This window comes from Alligator sinensis, unplaced genomic scaffold (genome assembly GCF_000455745.1).
Source record: "Alligator sinensis unplaced genomic scaffold, ASM45574v1 scaffold1647_1, whole genome shotgun sequence".
Taxonomy (NCBI): domain Eukaryota; kingdom Metazoa; phylum Chordata; order Crocodylia; family Alligatoridae; genus Alligator; species Alligator sinensis.
The window spans coordinates 26,134-48,506 of record NW_005843257.1 but is presented as its reverse complement, the minus strand read 5'-3'; the positions used below and the strand labels follow the sequence as shown (position 1 = coordinate 48,506).

The window sequence follows — 22,373 nt, the reverse complement described above, 5'->3', positions numbered from 1 at the left end:
TTTTTTTTCTTCAAATATTTATGATTTGTATTTGAAATAAAACTTTTAGGTATACATTTTACAATATGAGATATCCATATCCTATATGGAGTCTTATGAACATTTTGTAATTGATTTTCCATAAACTATTCAATATAAGGTATTTCAAAATCAATTGCAGCCCAGTCTGATTTCTGTCTGAACTTGAATCTGACTGTGTTTTCCACACTGGAGAAAAAGAGACCAATCTTTCTAACATCACTAAAGAGGGATATAGAGCTTTAAAAAGTTACTTTCTTAATTTATATTTAATTTTCCTTTTGATTTGTCATTGAAAAGGACTGAAAGGAAATTTGTCTACGGTACAATTTTTTTCAGAATATGTTATTTTCCTAACAAGAATTTTCCTTGTATTTGCATTAATTTATTACAAACAACAAACTATTTTTAGAATGACTGCTCTCTACTTTCTGAAGTGTGTGTGTGTGTGTGTGTGTGTGCAGGGTACATTGAAGGTCAAAGAAGAAAAATACTGCATGGTACATCATTTGGTTTTACTTTGAATGTGACCCATCTGATTTATATTTACAACTGGGAAAACATAAGAAAAAGTCATGCAGAAAAACAATGAAAAATCAAAGAAAATTACTGAAATTAGGTAAGAGTACTTGGATGTAGTTTTCATAACATCCTCCTAGTTAAATTCATCACCACACACAAAAAATAAACTGGACAGGATTTTTTTTTTTTTTACATGGCAGAAAATGTAGGAGAAAATATACTGAAAAAGTGAACTAATTCCAGAAAAGGTTGCAAATATCCAGGCAGCAATGAGTTTGAAAGCTTCACAACACTGTAAAGATTTAATCGACTTTTGAGCTAAATGTCTTTGTTCCAAGAAGGTTCTCATGAAAGCAGCTCCCAATATTGCATAAAGGTATTTTATTTACTTACCTTTTATTTCCTTTTGAAAACACAGTACTAGAGAGTCATGCACAAATGATCATCAGACTATATAAGAAGCAAAAAGAATAGAAGCATAACAATAACTCAGGCCTGCTACGTTCCAAATCTCTAAAGCTTCAAAACACCCTGCAAGTCCTAACATAGACAGTTTTCAATTAGAGGGAAAACAAATTTATTTATGGCTGAATGTAAAAACGGGCAGAGGCAGACAAGAGTGGAACTACAACAGAAACTCTTTAAACATCTGGAAGCATCATTATAGGTAAAAGCAATCTCAAACCAGTTTGAACATTAAGAATAGTCTGAACAAACATTCAACTCATATACTGAGAAAACTCCCACCTATGAATCATCATACAGCCCAACCCTCTACAAATATCCTAACCAAACTATTTGGTATCCTGTCTTGACCGCATGTTTTCTAAGTTACTGGGTTCACAAAATTTCCCCCAGAGGGAAAAACAAACAAGGCGTTCTAAATCTAACTTTCCTCAGTTATGTGGTACATTTGAAATGTGTCAACACAATACTAGAAGAAGAGTCATCTCCAGCCTAATATTAATTACGTGGAAAATGGTTAACATCTCCCAAGCCTAGTTAGCTTTTTACAATGAAATGAAAAAAGAAAAAGGCCTCTAACCATTCATGATTGCTGTGTGGGAGTAAGAGAGGTAACTGAAGGCATAAGGGCAAATCTGTTTTCAAATATTAAGTCTCGTGTCTGTCAAACAACCTGGGCACTTTTACACGTGCTCTGGGAGTGTTGGGGGAGGGAGGGCAATTTAATTAGAGGGACTGTGAGAGCTGCTCTAATTAAAGCACCACAGCTCTCACATATCAGCATCCTCATGCTTCAAAAGGGCAGTGGGGGTGCTTGAACTAAAGCTTGTTCAACGAGCTGTAGTTAGCTGCCCCAACTGCCATTCTTAAACGTGGGAATGCTGACACACGAGATGCAGAGACTGGCTGGAATGCAGTAATTACCATGCTCCAGCAGACTTGTATCGGAGCAGCCTCACAGCACATGTACAGGCACTCCCTTTGATGCACTTGGAAGAAATGCTTTCCATTAACAGCTCTCCATCTTTTTATTTCTGGTGTAGACATAGAATTCAGCTAGTAATCTAAGATAACAGTTTTCAAAAGAACCTGATGGAGAAGTTGAAACCTCAACCAATTCTTGTACTTAAATAATGGGATATTTTATTCTCCGTTTCTATATACCTATATTTAGAACACATACAAGCAAAATAGGCAGGTTTTCAATGTGTTTGTAAAATTATTGAGAGCACCCATGAATTATGCAAAGAAGAATGTAGATCAGCCATTACGTAGATCTCGGCCATTATCGGGATTATAAACAAGATATAAAGTAAAATTTAGGAAGCAAAAAATTTACTGCATCACTAATGCGCTGTTCTGCTTCTGGAATTAATTATTTCATATCCAACAGAAAGGACATTTGGTCCTCTCTTGCTTCACTTTTCAACAACAGAAGTAACAAAGCTGTTGACTTCACTATTGTATTTACTTATCCTTGTGTCAGGAAAAGCCCTCCTGCTCTCAAAGGATATTTATATGTTCAGGACCACAGTTTGAGACTCATTGCTGTGTACCACTCTTACCATGGCTATGTCAGGAACTCCTTCAAAGAGAAATTTAGCATGCAACAAATAAAGAAACAAATGAAGCAAACAGTCCAGATGGGCTAAAAAACACTAGGGCAAGAAAAATGGAATGCACCACTTTTCTGCCTCCCTCACCACACATAAGAAACACAGTGGGAAAGCAACTCATGATGTTCAATTGTCTGGGGCACAGAAAAAAAGAAGGCATACACTGCAACAGTACATACTGCATTTGATTTACAGTGATGAAACATTACACAACAGCACTGAAAAATGACTTCAGGGTTTGGTGCTGAAAATATTGTTTTGTCTCTGTGGGATACTTTGTTGCATTCAAAGGGCATTGGGCTGGGCTCCTCTACCCAGAGTAAGAAAGTAAGAATTAGGGAGGTAAATATCATTTAAAAAAATATTTGTCTAACCTCCTCTAATTATATTGGTTAATCATGTAACAGACAATACAGCAGCTCAGACAGCTCCTGGGGTGAGGAGGCAAGCCCTGCCAGACAACACAGCTCACAGGAAACCCTGCATCTGGGAAGGAGGGAGGGAGCACCTGTAAACAAGCATCTAATTGCTTAATTGCTGAGTTATTAGGCTGCTCCTTGTTTTCCTCCTAGGCTATGGGTACTAGTCCTCCTCACCCCCTCCCCACCCCCTTTGCTTGCTCTGCTGCCTTCTTATTTCTGCTGTGCTACTGCATGGCTTCCCTTCCCTACCAGACTGTGCCTGTTCAGAGCTAAAGGATATCAGTAAGCTAGCCAGTTATCACTGTACTTATTGGTTAAATGATTAATCATTTAACCTTTCACATCCCTAGTAAGAATCTACTTTTAGAAACTGGGGCCCATACATAGGCCATCAACCAACCACCTGGTTGCAGGTTTGCTTGTAGATTGAGGATGCTACATATAATCTGTATCTCCAGGAAAACTCAAAAAAACCTTAAATTTATTCTCCTCCCCTTGATCAATCCTCCCCATTTTCTACTTGACATTTTAGAAAGGACTCAGATTTGGTTTCAGCCCACCCACAAAACTCCAAGTTATAGGTATCATAGTAACTCCCCTGGGTCTGCAGCAGATGCAAGATGCAAGCCTCTTTCTTCCTTGAGTATGTTAATAATTGGGTTGCTAGTGAAGGCCACCATCTCTCTGTGCCTGGATCTTTCTTAGTGGGGTAGGAAGTGGTGTGGGACAGACCTCTGCTCTTGCTGCCAACGTTTTTGGGCACATATACTATGTGATGGAGCTCTGCTCTGATGCATTCTAATTAATGTGTTGGAGCAATTAATTGAGTCTTCTGCAAGTCTTCTGGAGCGTGTCAGAACCTCTCTAATTAAAGCGCCCTCCTCTCCACCCCGGAGTACGTGTATGAAATGCACTATTTGTGAGCTACTTCAAAATTCCTTTTGAGGCAGCTAGGGAACTCCAAAAGTCACCTACCAATAATGCATTAAGGTTGAAAGCATCTGACATCTTTAATACAGGGGGCTGAGAATTCCTATATGAAACAACTGCATGTAGAATTATAGGGCATCTTACAGCTTACCAGACAAGCTGCTGGCATTAGGGACATTCAAGCTGTATGGTGACATCAGATTCATATACCTGCCTAGGTATTTCCTTCCCAAGAAGTTAGTTCATGACTTGAGAGAAGCAATAGTCCATCTCTAGCAACTCCTCAAAGAAAATGCTGGAGAAAGTAGCCACCTGAGTCCTCTAAAGACCCAACATTTGTGCAACCAATTCACAGGAACAGCTTGAAAAGGTAGATAGCATAAAGCACACTTGATTGTGGGTGTGAACAATTATTGTCTGAGCAGAGGGGTGCGACTTATCAGCAGAGCAGCTCCAGCATGTGAAGGTAACAGCACGTGAAACAATCTGATTTTAGGTGAGTTGAAGGTTTTACACAAATATGTCATACAGCCTTACTCACCAGCACTAAAGATACTGAATATTTTAGCATGCAACCCACAGGACTAGCCTGGAAACATATCCATACACTCTCCTGTGCACTTTATAATTTGTATTTTTTCTGTTCTTTAGAACCAGTTTGTCTTTTTTAAAGCTGAAGGTACTAATTTTTCAATTAACAGAAGGATGCTTTCTCATTGTCATCCAGTATCATGCCACTGGAAGTTTCCAAAATGGTATTTTAAAATAACTGAGAGAGGGAAAAAGGGAAAATGAATCATGGGTAATTATAGTTTCAGTTCTATTCATACAGCAACTGACTTTTAGTGTTGTTTGCACCTACCATTTCCTTGTGATTTGGATAAAATGTTTGTGCAATTAGAGGGAACTTCTCAGGACCCAGAGTTTTGTAGATGGACACCATCTGCGCAAACTGTAAAAGAAAACAAAGCAAAAAATAATGTTTAAAGACTGACCAAATTCTGTTGAAATCTTCAAATTGTCATTCTACATCTTAATTCTGTAAAAGCTAATCCTTTTATTGCATATATGCATAGATAATACACAGTGGGATAATGGGTTTCAACATCTTATACTTTATGTACCTTAAGATGATTTTGTGATAATAGCATAATTATATGAGAAATTATACAAGCAACATTATATTTTACTACCATTTTTTATTTCAAGGTCTTGAAGTACTTTACAATTATTAATCTATTAAGACTTTTCGCAAGTCTGTGAAATTGATAGGTAATTTTACAAGATGGGGAAATAGAGAGAGAAAAATTGACTTGTGTTACATCACACAAAGTCAGGTAGGGAGCAAAGAATATGAGTTTATTTCCTAGTTGCTTTACCTGTGTCTTAGCATCTGTTCAGTGTTGTTGGTCCACAAAGATCCCAATCACTTAACAGAATGTGCATTATATACATCTGTATGAAACAACCATTTCGCTCTTTCTTTTTCATGTGGACAGCAGTAACAAACAACGCAAAGCAATCCTACTCAATAATTTAGGGAAGAAAATAACAAGGAATTCCATAGCCAATGTCAACTAATGGAAAATATTTATAGCCTGATCCCTCTAATGAATAGATTGATTTTTATATTATGGCAGTTTAAAAAACTAAATCACTCCTGAAATTACAGCTTGGCAAGTAAGGTTTCTAGGGAGCAAGAAGAGGTTGGCAGTCAGAAGACCCACTATTGTTTCAAGCCTCCAAAGCTTTTGGCTTGTACATGCCTGTGATGTATTTAATTATCATATGCCAGCATTAGACATACACATCTTAGCACAAGTTTGAATAGTGGGTTTTGCTGGTAAAAAAAAACAAAAAACAATAGAACACTGTATTGTAAAGCAGTTAGATCAAATATCTACTATGTTAATACGAATTAGGGTATGGGTCAGAAACTGAAAGTTATGGAGAGGAAATAAGGCTGTTGAAAGCTCTGAGTTGCATTTTCAACTGGCAGAGAGGATTTGTTTATTTTAATAATGTTTATTTAAGTTTTCTATTTCATAAACACATTTTTAAATTCTGCAGGACAAGGGAAAATGCCTTACTATTGAGTAGCTTACAGTGGAAGTTGGGTATACATTAGTTGGATAGTATACAGAACAAAGATAAATGAGGGAAAGAAAGTTTTATTCTGAAAGAAAGAAAACTTTTATGGGTAGGATTCTTCATAATTTATTATTTATTTATATTCCAGTTAAGGACCTCTGAAAAACCCTGCATTTGGAATCACATATACCCATTCTATCAGAATATCAAAACAAACAAACTGAATTTTCAGACTGAACAGAAGACATGGGCCTTTCATATTAAAGCCCATTTAAAAAATATATGCTTAAATAAACCTGCTCAAAAACCAAGCCATTGTGTTTTACTTGTGGGTGTTAAACACAGAACAGCTAATAGCCAATGAACAAGGAAGGTATGAACCAGGTTTTCAATTGTGATATACACTTAGAGACTATGATTAAGATGAGTAAAACAAGCAAGGAATAAATTTAAGAAAAATAAGTCACTTTTCAATGTTGTATACTTAACACTGAAACAAATTAAAGCTAGTATGGGCATATCTACAAGAACTGCAGTCACCCCTTTACTTTTAGTCAAACCCTCAGTTTCAACACTAACCATTAGGGCTGTACAAAGTTTAGGGTCCCTGATTTGATTCAGTGGAGATTCAGTGATTCATTGGCTGAATCTCTGAATTCAAATCAAATCAGGGGACCCTTTAATCTCTCTGAATTGATTCGGAGAGATTAGGACAGATTCGGCCATTTGGACGTAGATACAGCTTTAAATGACTTTTCTACATACCTCTAGGAAGCAGGGGCTCTGAACACTGCAGTGCTGGGGCAGATGCAGAGCCCCACAAAAGCTCAGAGGGCTCCCCAGCATGCTTGGCAGCATACTCGGAAGTGGACTAGAAGTACCTCCGGTTCACTTCTGGGTCTGCTGGGGAGCACGCTACAGGGCCTCCTCATGTCACTTCCGGGTTCACTGCTGAGCATGCTGGAAAGCCCCCCACACTGCTGTGGGACTCTCCATTTTCCCCAGCACTGCAGTGATCACAAGCCTCGCTGCTACCTCAAGGTATGTAGAAAAAAACTTTTAAAGCTGTGTCTGTGTCCAAATAGCTGACTCACTGAATCAGCATCGCAGCTTCAGATTCAGATTCAGCTGAATCAAATCAGGGACAACTATCCGAATCAACAGATTGAATCACTGTCCCCAATTCAGGCCAAATCCAAATCGAAATTGAATACAGCCCATTTCACACAACCCTATGAACCAAGTTAGAGAACTTCTGGAGGGGCTGGATGTGTTCAGATCAGCAGGTCCAGATGCTTTCCACCCCAGGGTGCTGAGGAAATTGGCAGGGGTTATTGCGGGGCCCCTGGCACAGCTTTACGAGCACTTGTGGTGCTCTGGCCAGGTGCCAGACAACTGGAAGAGGGCCATTGTGGTCCCTATCCTTAAAAAAGGGAAGAGGGAGGACCTGAGCAACTACAGGCCTATTAGTTTTACTTCAATCCTGCAGAAGCTCTTTGAGAAGATTATCAAGGAGCACATCTGTGATAGGCCAGCAGCAGGGATGATGCTCAAGGGCAACCAGCACGGTTTCATTAGGGGCAGGTCCTGTCAGACCAACCTGATTGCCTTCTACAATCAGGTCACAAAATCACTGGGCGCAGGTGTCGCAGTGGATGTAGTCTTTCTGGACTTCAGGAAGGCCTTTGACACTGTCTCCCAGCCCATTCTCATTAAAAAGCTAGGCAACTGTGGCATTGATGCCTACACAGTCAGATGGATTGCAAATTGGCTGAGGGGTCATACTCAGAGAGTGGTGGTGGACGGGTCATTTTCGACCTGGAGGGAAGTGGGCAGTGGGGTCCCCCAGGGCTCGGTCCTTGGGCCCGCACTGTTCAATTTCTTTACTAGTGACTTGGATGATGGGGTGAAGAGCAGCCTGTTTAAATTCGCAGACGACACCAAGATTTGGGGTAAGGTAGGCACGTTAGAAGGGAAGGACAGATTACAGCAGGACCTGGACAGGTTACAAGCGTGGGCAAATGAAAATAGGATGGGGTTCAATACTGACAAGTACGGGGTGCTGCACTTGGGCAGTAGGAACCAGCAGCATACCTATAGGCTGGGGAACTCCCTTCTCAAAAGCACGGTGGCAAAAAGAGATCTTGGAGTCATTATTGACTCCAAGATGAACATGGGCCGACAATGCGAGAACATGGTCAGTAGGGCTAACCGTACCTTGTCCTGCATCCACAGATGCATCACAAGCAGGGCCAAGGAGGTGATCCCCGCCCTCTACGTGACACTGGTCAGGCCACAGCTGGAGTACTGCATCCAGTTCTGGGTGTCGCACTTCAGGTGGGATGTGGACAGCATTGAGAGAGTCCAAAGGAGGGCCACTCGCATAATCCGGGGACAACAGGGCAGACCCTATGAAGAGAGGCTATGGGACCTTAACCTGTTCATCCTTCACAAGAGAAGACTGAGGGGACCTGGTGGTCATCTATAAACTTACTAGGGGGGACCAGCGGGGTTCAGGAGAGACCTTGTTCCCCCAAGCGCCTCCCAGAGTAACAAGAAATAACAACCATAAGCTGCTAGAGAGTAGCTTTAGACTAGACATTAGAAGGCACTACTTCACAGTCAGGGCAGCTGGGATCTGGAACCAACTTCCAAGGGAAGTGGTGATGCTCCTATCCTGGGTGTCTTTAAGAGGAGGCTTGACGTTTACCTGGCTGGGGTCATTTGAACCCAGTTTTCTCTCCTGCCCATGGCAGGGAGTCAGACTAGAAGATCTACAAGGTCCCTTCTGACCCTACATCTTTGAATCTATCTATTATAATGACCAAAAACAGTCTGTGACCATAGCAAACAAACTGAAACACCAGAACTATTTTGTTGTTTCACTTCAGTGTCTCATCTCTTCAATGTAAAAATATTTTGCTATTTGTTTTTTATGTTTTTTGATTCTCCCATGCCAAAAAGCAATGCATCTAATTTTGTCTATTAACAAAAGTTTTATAGAGTTTCATGAGCCCAATCCTGAAAAAAATGTACCCTGTGTGCTCAAATGCATGAGGATACCCAACAACTTAAAAAAAAAGAGTCCGTCATGGAGCAGGTCCTCAAGGAATCCATTTCTAAGCACTTGGAGGAGACGGTGATTAGGGACAGTCAGCATGGATTCACCAACGGCAAGTCTTACCTGACCGACCTGATTGTTGCCCTGAGGGGGTCAGGCCAATGCTCAGGATCTCAATATTGCACTATTAGACAGCAGGGTGTGGTGTACAATTGCACATGCACACATAAAAATCAATTAAGCACACATACACTCACTAGGTGCATGCACCCCTACTAGGCATACACACACTAATTCATATACCATACACACACAATGATATCTATATATGTATATATATATATGTGTGTGTGTGTATTCACTAATGCACACACATACCACCCACCTACACATACACACAGGTGAGTTCCTAAGTTGGGTGTTGTGATGTGTGTGTGTATATATGTATGTATGTGCTTGGTGTACTTGGGATACCTGGGGACAGGTTAAGGTAAGAAAGTAGAAGTGTAGGGAGTGAAAGTTGCTGAAAGTGAAAGTTACCGGGACTGGGATTAGAACTGGTAGACAAGAGGGGCCTGGGCTGAAGAACTGAGGCTTGGCGGTAACTTTAGGTTAATTGATCTTAATTGATTAAAAGACAATGCCCAAAGCCTGCAGAACAGGGGAGTGATGCCGGCACAGAGGCTGGGACTGGAGCCAGAGCTATGGGGGAACTGAAAAGGTAGGTGGGGCGAGGGGAAAATGGGACTAAGGGAAAATGTGGGTGTTAAAGAGGGGCTCTGGGTGTGGGGAGCCAGAGGATGCCTCTGGGGCAGCTAGAGAAGTGCAGCGAGAGAAGTTGCAGGGAGCGGCAGTAGGTGCTGGGAGCTGGAGAAAGGCTCCAGCTGCTGGAGAAAATTGCAGGACAGCCATGAGGAGCTAGGAAGCTGCAGGTGGGGGGGAGGGGAATGACTACAAAAGGTGTAGGGGAAGCCTGGAAACAGAGAGACGGACAGTAGAAAATCACAGGAAAGGTGGCAGGAGAGACTGAAAGGCAGCAGGGCAGTGGGAAAGCAGAAAAAGACAGCAGAAAGTTAGAAGGAAAAGGCAGTAGGAGCAGAGGGAGAGCAGAAAATCACAGGAAAAGCAGCAGGAGAGACTGAAAGGTGGTAGGACAGCGGGAAAGCAGAGAAAGGCAGCAGAAAGTCACAGGGAAAAGGCAGTAGATGGCACGGGGGGTGGAAAGGCAGCAGGAACAGCAAGAAAGCAAGGAGAGGCTGAGAGGTGGCAGAAAAGGGAAGACGGAATTGGGAGGAGATCGGGAAACTAGTGGGGCGGGGGAATGGAGCTGAGAGAGAGAGAGAACAGGGCTGGAATTTAAGATAGGGAAGGAACTGGGATTCAGTAAAGCATGACCTGACTCGGGGTTGCAAATGATAGTGGTTTTATTGAACAGGGGAGATGGTGACACAATGTCTTATTGGTTCCCTTGCACCCACCCACACACACACACACACACACACACACACACACATGCACGCGCATTTTAAATAAATAAAAAAAATTTTAAAAAAGGAAAACTGGGGGTTTTGCTACATGATTGCCTTCTGTGATGAGATGATGTGAAGGAAGTGTAGCAAAAGGGGGTGGGGTGCATGTCACATGGGCTGCATCAGCAGGGATCACATGCCTTATGGACCATACCAAGGCCCCCCCAGGCTGCACACCCCATGAACACCCACCCCCAACCATTGTACCGTGCACCCATGACCCCCACTGTTATACCATGTACCTGTGACCCCCCCCCACACTGTATGCCCACAGCCCCCACTGCTGCACCATGTGCTCATGCAGGTGCTTTCCCCCCACCGCACTGCACACCTGTACCCTTGACCTCCCAAACCCTTCCCACTGCACCTCAGGCTTTTGACCCCCCAACCCTCCCCACTCCTGCTAGCCTTGCATATCCCAGGCTAACTTCCATTTCCCTGTGCTGCTACGCTGCCCTGCTCCTTGAGGTGCATGTAAGAAGCAGCAGCTGGAGGAGGAGTAGGGGGCCCAGAGACACTAGCTGTTATTGCAACCAGAGAGATAAGGGGAGAAGTGGATGGGCACGAATTTGGAAGCCATAATTCAACCCCTTGTGAGCTGCATGCAGAGACAATCCAAGCAGGGTGCGGGGCCCGGGGCAAATCAGCGTGTGCAGGGCCCTGCCCCTAGACATGAGGAAGCCAGTGGCAGATTCAGCAGCGGGTGCAGGGGTGGCGAGCGGCCGGATGTGCCGGATTCAATGGTGGATTTGGTGGTAGGAGGGTGGTGGGGTTCGCTGAGTGGCCATAAGTAAAGCTGGCAGCAGTGAGGAGTCGCCACACTGTTCTGCCCGGCTCTGTGAGGCCCCCCAAAGTGCAGGGTGCAGGGCGGTCACCCCAATTTGGACCCCCCAGGGATGGTCCTGGCTGCATGTGGCCAATGGTCCACCAGCTGGATAGCTTTCCTTTAGAATATGACTTTTGAGGGTATGCTATTAAGTCAAAGTAACTAGTTTGGTCTTAAATCATACCTCTATAGTACAGGCATGACAAGGCTACCATGCATTATTAAGGGTTCCTGTGGACATGTGGGAATGCTGCTCTGATGCACTGTAATTACAGCACATCAGAACATGTTAATTAGTACACTCCAGAAGCCTTCATGTCTCATGTGTTCAGCATCCCCAGGCTTTAAAATGGTGGTGGGGGTACTTTAACTAAAGCTCACTGAATGAGCTTTAGTTAAAGTACCCCCACCATCATTCTGAAGGGCAGAACACTGAATACATGAGATGCTGGGAGTGGTTTAATTAGAACAGCTCTTGGATCTGCTTGAATTAACCCCCCTGAGCCTGTGTAAAGACTGCTTAAGTTACCAAAACCATTCCTGTGCTGGGGCAACATGGGTTTCTATAGTAAATTCTTGAAAGACTGTCTAGTTTAAAGTTAAATGTTTTCAGTAATAAAATTTCCATGAAGTGCAGAACATGGGTAGGCTTCTGTTACTGAAATAAAATATAAAGTCAAATATCATACACTAACACCAAGTCACTGGGGAAATCCTTTCTAAAGAAGTAAGCCCACTGAGCTTAACATTTCAGCAGGGGTATTCAACTCTTTAGCTAGGAAAGAATTTTAAAAAGTGAACAGAAATTCAAGTTCTTTTGATTGTGATTTTTAGCTGAATTAACTCAGCAGTGTTTGAAGACTGGTTTTGCCCTTTTGAACTGACAGCTATGAGAAATATTCAGTTAAATATATTTATGTTTTTCAGGTTCTCCTAAAAAAAATCTTGTGATGTGTAGCATTCTCAGTAATGTTAGCTCTTCCCTTTCTAATGTCTTCGGAATGAAAATAATTTCATCTTGACTAATAGATTGTATCTCAGTGAGAAAATAGTAGAGGGCCAGGTGAACTCTCTCTGATCTGCAACAATGCAGAGGAACAGTCAGAGGAACAATGCAGAGGTTACAGATAACAAGAAACACTTAGGGAGTGCTTTGGTTTCAAATAAAAGCTTTCTGAGGTTTTTGTTACACTAAGAATGGAAGACTGTAAATTTGACTGTACAAATGTACCACAAGCAGGCAGCTAATGGTTATAGAATTTATTTTGTGTTAGCAGGAAAACTAAAGTTTGAAAAAAGAACTCACTTACTATTTCAGTTTTATTAAAGTGCAGTTAAACAGAAGAATATAATCAGTAAAAGCCTCAAAGTAATACTAAAGCTGAAAATGTATCTATGGTATTTGAAACGGGCCTGTGACACCTGTCAGTAATAAAAGTGTATAGTTGTACCAGGTTGAAGAATCTGGGTATTTTGGTATACTTTAAAGGAGAGTTGCCTCCCAGGTTCCCAGGTGAAGACCTATATGTAATCTATACCACTGTTTCCTACTGGAAAAAAAAATCAGAATTCCTGAACTACATACCATAAAATCTGTACTACAAACTGAAAGAGATTTTTCTTTTCTCTTGTGTGTTAGGGGCTTGTGGTTTTAGAGTAGGAGGATCTATGTTTTGTCTTACTGCTCCTTTGAGATTCCAGCTGGTCACAGAATAAAGTATGGTGACAACCATGGGATGCTGAGTGCTCACAAACATATAGACAGAGAGTATCTTCCAAACTAGAAAATAATATATTTCACTAATCCAGAATATACATGTATCCTACTTCTAAGAAAAGAAGAACAGGGGCAGAGGAGACCACAACTGGTTTCTAGGCACAGAAAAATATGTATACTCACTCTATATAGATTTATTTTTTAACATGCTTGCAACTGAGAATCATCTTGCCTTCCATTGCAATGGCAGGTGGGCAAGGCTGAGCAGCAAGGGAACAAATGCAGCACCATATCAATTTTGGTGAAATAAAATTTCCCTGAATACCTGAGGATGTACCTGCTGGAAACAAATTGAAGGGTGAGTCTCCCATGGTTTAGCCCAATAATGGTTTAGAGCAATCACAAGTCCTCACTCAACTCCTGCTTCCCACCAAATGGTTCTATCTTCCCCTTGAAGATTGCTCCTGGGTAGGAATATGTGGGACCACGTGAAGGTAGTTATTTCAGGTGGAGAGCCACTTACTGAGTTTTGGCAAGCTGTTGAGGGCCGCATGGGTAGCCACATCCCTTGACAGGTGCCCTGCCCCCGATCACCATCTTGGGACCAGAAGTCCCACCTCTAACCCCTGACCTTTGCCACCAGAAGTCCCTTCCCTTGCCCCTGGAAGTAATCCTTTGGGGAAGAGAGTTTGCCATTTTAGGGGGAAAAAAAAATTACAGGCAGTCCTCGACTTACGACGGTTCAAGTTCCAATGAACCGCAGTTAAGAAGTTTGTAAACTGACACCTGGGTTTCTAAGTTCCAACCCGGGTTTTAACTTTATGACGCTGAATGAAGGATACAGGTCTGTTGGTGGAAGGGGAGGGGGAAGGAAAGGGCCATGGGGGCAGATCAGAGCCCCTGTGGGAGTGGGGGTGCTGGGGCTGGAACAGTGGGTGGGGCAAACGCTGCCCAGCTGGGGCTGTGCCGGGCTCTGGGAGCAGGGGCTATGGGTGGTGGGAGAAGCTGCAGCTCAAGCCATGGCTCATCTGCCTGCTCCCCTGGCTGTAAGGCAGGCAGCTCCGGGCTGAGCCAGGTGGCCGCGGGAGAAACCACAGCTCAACTGCCTGCTCCCCTGGCTTCCCCCGCTGGGGTGAGGCAGGCAGCTCTGGGGCTGAGCCGGGCTGCTGCAGGAGAAGCCACAGCTCAAGCCATGGCTCATCTCTCTGCTCCCCTGCCTGCCCCTGCTGGGGCAAGACAGGCAGCTCTGGGCTGAGCCAGGTGGCCACGAGAGAAGCTGTGGCCTGTCCAGTGGCTCCTGCTGCTTGTCCAGAAGGGCACGGGGTGTGGGAGGGACATGTGACCCCCAGATTTGGTCTGGTTGGGGAGGGGTGGGCTGCACTTGGGGCAGATCCGGGGGCACATGCCCCTCCACCCTCCATGCACTTCCGGCCATGTGGCCAGAGCAGCAGTGCGCCACTTGTCTGGGAGCCATTTCCTAGGCAGCTCCTCTGGTGCTCAGTCATCACTGCTGCTACTACCACTACAGCACTATGGTACAGTACTGTACCTGTATGGAATAAAGAATAAGTCCCAGTACTGTACTGTACAGTACAGAACTTTATAACAAGTTCACTGCGCTGCCCATGTGCTCTTCTGTTTCCATACTTTTTCCAAACTGCCCATAATAATGGCAGAAAAGCATAAATCCGATGGAAGTGATATTTCTTCTTCTAAGAAATGTAGAACAATTACTATGGAAACAAAAATGGAAATAATTAAGAGGTATGAAAAAGGTGAGGTCCCAGCTGAAATGGGTAGAGCTTTGGATATCCCCCAAATGACTATCGTGACCATCCTGAAAGACAAGGCAAGAAGTCAGGAGCATGTTAAGGATTCAGCTTCTATGCACTCAACTGTGATAACTAAGCACCGTGTTGGACTTATTGCTCAGGTTGAGAAACTGTTAATCATTTGGTGGAAGGATCAAAATAAACACCATGCTCCTGTGAGTTTAGGCATCATTCAGGAAAAGGCTAGGAGTCTTTATGATGATCTAAAGAAACAACAGGGGGAGAGTTCTAATGCTGAGCCTTTTATTGCAAGTAAGGGGTGGTTTATGCATTTTAAAGCCAGGGCCAATTTGCATAGCATCAAGGTCTCAGGTGAAGCTGTAAGTGCTATATCGTGACCATCCTGAAAGACAAGGCAAGAAGTCAGGAGCATGTTAAGGATTCAGCTTCTATGCACTCAACTGTGATAACTAAGCACCGTGTTGGACTTATTGCTCAGGTTGAGAAACTGTTAATCATTTGGTGGAAGGATCAAAATAAACGCTGTGCTCCTGTGAGTTTAGGCATCATTCAGGAAAAGGCTAGGAGTCTTTATGATGATCTAAAGAAACAACAGGGGGAGAGTTCTAATGCTGAGCCTTTTATTGCAAGTAAGGGGTGGTTTATGCATTTTAAAGCCAGGGCCAATTTGCATAGCATCAAGGTCTCAGGTGAAGCTGTAAGTGCTAATGAAGAGGCAGCTCGTGCTTTTCCTGAGACATTGGCTGAAATCATTGAAGAGAATGGCTATTGTGCTCAGCAATTTTTTAATGTTGACAAAACTGGGCTCTTTTGGAAAAAAATGCCATTGAGAACCTACATTGCCAAAGAGGAGAAAGCCATGCCAGGGTACAAAGCTGCTAAAGATAGGCTCACTCTTTTGCTTGGTTCCAATGCTGCAGGTGACTTTAAACTTAAACCTTTACTTATGTACTGTTCAGAAAACCCCAGAGCTTTGAAAGCACATTCCAAGGCATTTCTCCCAGTGATGGGAAATCCAATCCTAAGGCATGGTTCAATAAGAACATTTCTGAGGATTGGTTTAACCATAATTTTGTGCCAAGTGTCAGGGATTATTGCAGCAAAAACAATCTTGCATTTAAAGCGTTGTTAATCCTCGGCGATGCTCCTGGTCATCCAACCATCCTTGATGACATGCATCCTGATATCAAAGTGGTGTTTCTGCCCCCCAACACCACCTCATTGTTGCAACCTATGGACCAGGGGATAATCGCATCCTTCAAGGCCTACTATTTCAGGTGCGCATTTGCCCAGGCCATCAGGGCAATTGAGAAGGAAAGTGGACCAACTCTGAAGGACTTCTGGAAGGGCTTCAACATATACCACGCAGTTAAGAACATTGGTAAGGCATGGAATGAAGTCAAACAATCAAATCTGAATAGTGTTTGGAGAAAATTGTGTGTGTCAAATAAGTTTGTGTCTGACTTCCAAGGCTTTACAGACACTGTTGAAGAGGTGACCAAAAATGTTGTTGAAATGGTCAAAGAACTCAACTTAGACGTTGCACCAGAAGATGTTGATGAGTTGCTGGCATCCTATTCTGAAGAATTAATTCAATGAGGTCCTTATTGGTTGGAACAGCAAAAAGTGGCAGAGGAAGAAGATGCACCTACTGTTGAAGAGACTCCTCCTTGTAAAATCTTGACAACAAAAGTGTTGGCTGAGGCATTTCAACATTTGGAAGCTGCCATGTCCCTGTTTGAGGAACATGACCCCGACATTGAATGCAGTGCATCAGTGAATAGGGGCATATCCAGCATGTACAGCTGCTACAGAGAAATTTACAAGCAAAAGAAGAGAACATCCGTCCAAACTTCCTTGCGCACTTTCTTTAAGAAAGCAGACAAGACTCCTGAGAAGACTCCAGCCAAGAAACCTTCAAAAAGTCCAGCAGAGAGCAGGCACAGAAAGCCCCAAATAAATATGATTGCTATTTACAATACTGTATAAATACCTAAATAAATACATATATATGATTGCTATTTACAATACTGTATAAATACATAAATAAATACATATAGACAAGTAATATAGCTACATTTATTTTATATAATTGAGTGAGTACTGTACAAAATTCTGGGTTATTTTGGGTGAAAATAGGGTATCAGGCCTTGGTTCAGGAACCAATCCCCCATTATAACATTGTTTCCTATGGGAAAATTGATTCTAAGTTACAATGTTTCAACTTAAGACGTGGTTTTCAGGAACCAATTGTGTCATAAGTCTGAGGACTGCCTATATATACTAAAAATTAAACACCCATAATAAGATACTTTAATTTAATTTTAAAAATATATTTTTGTCCTGATTTGTGTGTGTGTGTGCTGTATATGTAGAAGTGATTGCATAATAGCTCAAATGCAGTCTTACTCTTGTATATTGTGTGGGGTGTGCAGGGGGGTATGGGTGGGTGGGTATGGGGTTTGTGGGGAGCTGTGGGTGGGTGAGTTTGGGGGCTGAACATCTGGGCTGAGCAGCAGTGTTGTGGAACAAACTACTGCTCAGCATGGGGGAAAAGCTGCCCCTCCTCCTCCCGCTGCTGGCACTTCCTGGTGCAGCCATTTGAATCCCACATGGGGCTGTCTGTGCCTGCTCTCTGCTGCTACCACTGCCCCATGGGGCAGCCCAGAGGTGGTGGTGACACAGAACAGCCCCACCAAGGCTCTGGGTGGCTGCACCAGGAAGCGCTGGCCACGGGGAGGGGTCACTTTCCCCCCCCGCTGAGCAGCAGTTTGTTCTGCGCCGCCGCTGCTCAGGCCAGATGGGCAAGTGCAGGATGCATGGGTTTGGGGCATCATACGCTGGTTCTTGCCTGTACTGGTGGGGGCAGGGGGTACTGGGAGCAAGCAGGCAGATGGGAGATAGTGACAGCTGGGCAGGAGCACAGGGCCAGCACCCATGTCCTGGGGCCAGCGCTGGCAGGGCCCACAGTGGGGCAGCAGGAGCATGGGGCCCCAGACAGCAGGGGCTCTATGGAGCTGGGCAAGCTCCCCTCTCTCCCTGTTGGTGCAGCTCAGCCCGGCTCCGTAGACCCCTTTCAGCCCGCACCCTGTGCTCCTGCCACCCTGCTCTGGGCCCCGCTGGTGCTGGCCCCGGGACACTGGCACAGGCCCTGCGTTCCCACATACCCACTCGCTTCCATACCCCCTGCCTCTGCTATCACTTTCCTCAGTGCTCTGCCTGCCTGCTGGCCACTCTGCACCTGCCACTCTCCACATAGCTGGACTGCAGGACTCAGCAGGAGCCAGCCTGGCCCAGCCCCGAGGACTGGGGCAATTGCCAGCTGTCCTTCGCTGCCTTCCCACCCCGGCTTTTTACCTGAATTTCCCTCTGGCACAGGGAGACGGGAACAGCCCCATGACCCCAGGCCAGAAGCTTCTGTTAGGCAGAGGCTTCTGTCAGGGAGTGGAGGAGGGGGCTGGGCGGGCTTTGCTGTTCAGCATCCTGCCATGCCTTAACCTGGATCCTATTGCCCCTGGCTCTTGTCATCTTTGACAAGAAATTTTAAATTTAGAAATCTTTGAAATTTAGAAAATTAATGTGTATCTGCCCCTGGCTAGCTGTGTAGTCAGGCACAGATAAACATTAATTTTCTAATTTTTTAGGGGCCCAGGCCCGATAAAATGGCCTGGTGGGCTGGATCCAGCCTGCAGGGCGTATTTTGTCCACTCCAGCATTAGAGGGTATATGGTTCAGTGACATGTATGTTGTCCTGGTTAGGAGAAGGCTCTTTGTTCTAACCTAGGCTCTTGTTTCCAAAGTGGCAGAAAACTTCCCCATGGCTCTACTTCCATTTTACATAATGAATGTTAAACGCAAGACGCAGAGGATCAGCTTCAAATGGAGGCTGTAAAGATCTGGATAATGCCTAACCTGTATCGTGGTGATTAGAGCACTGTGTTGGGAAGCAGGATGAAACCCTCTATGAGTAACGGGAGGCCTAGAACCAGGGTTTCCTGCTCCCCAGGTGACTGCCCTAGCTACAAGACTTTTTGGCTAAATCACAAGAAGTCATCCACCTCCTTGTCCCTCCTACTTGCTAGTCATAGGTACTGGCCTGGCTACAATGGGACTTTCCAGGCCTTATGAGTATACTTGGGTGAACATGCAGCAACACACACCTACCCAGCCAGAAAGCAGCTGTACTGAACCAATAGAATCACTGTACTGTTGGCCTTAGCCTCAGATTTTGTGGGAACCACCAGATTTAAAAGCTCCATGGCCCTTTCAAAGAAAGTGGAAATTACATCTTGGGGAAAGCGGAGGAGGCACAGACCATGCATCCTGCAGAGGATAGCCAACTGGTTGTGCCCCAAACAGCAGTTGGGGAGCCAGCTGCACCCCACATGGGGCAGGCAGGGAGGGAATTTGGGAAAACAGTGCCTGCCAGATGCGATTGGGAGATACTGTGTATTGCCTTCCTGGAGGCTGAAGAGGCCTGACAAGGTGAGTGAAGGGATGTAGGGTCCAAAGTAACTCACACCCCAAGAAAGGGGAAGAGGCTCTGGACAGCAATGCAATGGTGCCCTGCCTAGTCACCAGGCCGAGCCATTTTGAGTTCATCTTATCAGTTGATTAACATTATTTCTGAGCCCTACATTAATGCAGACAGGGGGGAAGAGGTCCCCAAAAGGATACCAGCCTCAGCCTAACACTGTGAGATGCATCACATGACAAACACCTCCAGTATTTCAACAACAGCAAATATCACCTGAGTGGAAAGGGGTGAGGTGTGGGGAAGGAGCAACCCCACAGAAGACGCACCCACAGTCATATCCAGCCCACAAAAAACTACTGGAGTGTCTCCAGGTGAGTACAGGGTTATCATATGAACACCAAGTTGTGGCGGGCAGGCAGGTTAGGTATGACATAGCTAGGCGTGCTGGGCACACCCATGATACTGCAGCAGTAGCGCTGGGTGGGAGCCTATCACAGTCATGTTTATATTTCCTGTGATTTGTATACAGTTCACTTTTTAAACTTACATTGTATGTGCACGTGTTACCTTTGTTAAATTATGCATGATACCAGCATTCTATCAAGATCAGTTAACAATACCCTTGTTATGCTTTTGTAAACATTAGGTACTTTTCCAGAGGCTGGGTGTACGCACTTTTGCTATCTGATGCAGAATGAAAGGAGAAGGGAATTTGTTTCTAATCTACAGTATAATTAATTGATGCTGACCAAATTTTACATATTCCATTTAATCATTAGTGCTGAGTAAGACAGACAACTCATTTAAATGATTTAAACTTTCAAAGTGAATGCAGAATTGACAGACCCACTCATCTACCAAATCTGTTTGGATGCATTAATGGAACACAGAAAAGATGGGAACTGACAGAAGAACTTCATGTCCATCCTATTATTTCCTACTATTACATACAAGGTAAAAGACAAAACAGTGTGATTATTAAGGGAAAATAAGATTTATGGTTACTTTTCAAGTCAGAAAAACTGAAGATGAGTTAAAACAAGAATCAGAAGAGGATCCAAACCAGAAATGTTAGGTAACAATATATCTGGCAAAGAGAAACACTTGGACTACTGAAAAAGGGAGTAAGCAAGCATTTAAAGAAGCAAAGAGGTTAGGATTTAAGGAAGAAAAGGAAGAATAGAAAGAAGAATTGCAGCCAAGGTTACAGTTTAAGAAACAGAAAGATTTAGGGCAATATTTATTAGATCAAGCATCACATCATCCTCAGCCAAGAAATCTTTCAGAATTTGCTGTTTTAAATATCACAGGATATAGAGGAAAGTTCATGGATACCACATGGGCTTGATAATCAGGTATCAGATCAAGCCCTGTAATGAGGTCTCAGTCTCACCATACCTTCTATTGTCACTGGGCTCTCTATGTCCCTGTAGCTGTGCCCTCACTGGCACTGGGGTCTCTACATGATATGGTAGCATGCCCCAATGAGGTCTCCTCCCTACAGCCTCAGTCCAGTCCACCACTTTAAATAACAACAGGTAAGCAGCACCAGGCAGCCAAACTGTCACAGAGCCTTTTTTCCTTTCTTGTAGGAGCTTCTTCTCCAGCATCTGCCAGTCCCAGCCCTGGGGCTTAGGTGTACCCAGGGCCCTGCCTCCTGGTCAGCTGACTGGGGACAGGTAGTAGGGGTGTAGGTTGTAGCCGTGTTGGTCTAAAGACATAGCAGACAAGGTTCTTTGGACCAATATTATATATTTTAGTAGACCAATTAAATAGTTGGAGAAATATATCTTAGCAAGCTTTTGAATTGAAAACCCTTTGTCAGGCTGAGGAAGCACCTGCAGTTGGTGTGTGTGCTCTTCCTGGATGGAACAACCAGTAAAGAAGCTAGAGGCTGGCATGCAATAGAGGCAAGAAAGCCAGTCAGTGAAAATGGAAATGGAGGAATTAGGGGGTGAGACACAGGCTGGGGTAGGGGGGAAAGGGGATGTAGCAGGTAAAAGTGGAGAGGTACCTGGGGAGTCATGGGTCAGGCAGGTTATAGTGTATCATAAATCCAATGTCTATATTGAGTCCATGAGTTTCTGCACCTAGGATGTTGATAAAGTGCAGTTCATATGCTCATCTGTGAAAAGTGGTTTGTAAATTTAAACAATGAACCTTGCTAACCTCATCACCAGAAGCCAACTTCCTACAGCACAAAACATATCAAATGGATCCAGACCATGCCATGACAAGACCTGCAAAGCCTGCCAATAATATGTCCAGTATGGAGATATCTTCACAATACATATCTCCATCAGGGCACAAAATGCCCTGATGGAAAATATGAAGCAGACACCAAGCAACAACTGTGCACCAGAATGAGCACACACTGAAAATCTATCAAAGACAAGAACGCCCAACTACCTGTCTCCAATCTCTCAGGCCTGATCCTCAAAGGGAATTTACAAACCACTTTTCATAGATGAGCCTCTGAACTTCATTTCATCAACCTCCTGGATACAGAAACTCATGGACTTAATATAGACAATGGAATTATGACACACTACAACCTGCCAGATACCTGACTCCCCAGGTACCTCTCCACTTTTACAAGCGACATCATCCTTCCCCCTGCCCACCCCAGCCTGTCCCTCACCCCCAATGCCTCCATTTCCATTTTCATTGACTAGCATTCTTGCCTGCATTGTATGCCAGCCTCTGGCTTCTATACTATTCCTTCTATCCAGGAAGAGCACACACACCAACTGCAGAATCTTCTTCAGCCTGACGAGGGGTTTTTCAATTTGAAAGCTTGCTAAGATATTTTTTCCAGCTATTCAGTTGGTCTACTAAAGGATATCAAATTGACCCAAAGAACCTTGTCTGTTTGGTGTGTGATTCCACAACTCTGTGCCTTCCCT

The 22,373-nt window shown here is 44.0% G+C and overlaps 1 protein-coding gene across 1 annotated transcript in view; it reads right to left on the bottom strand.

Moving 5' to 3' along the window:
• Positions 1-22,373, bottom strand: part of SYN2 (synapsin II) — a 208,543-nt gene that overhangs the window by 165,946 nt on the left and 20,224 nt on the right. Inside the window, exon 2 of the mRNA XM_006038134.2 lies at positions 4,836-4,925. Coding sequence (XP_006038196.1) covers positions 4,836-4,925 — 90 coding nt within the window. The remainder of the gene's footprint in view (positions 1-4,835; positions 4,926-22,373) is intronic.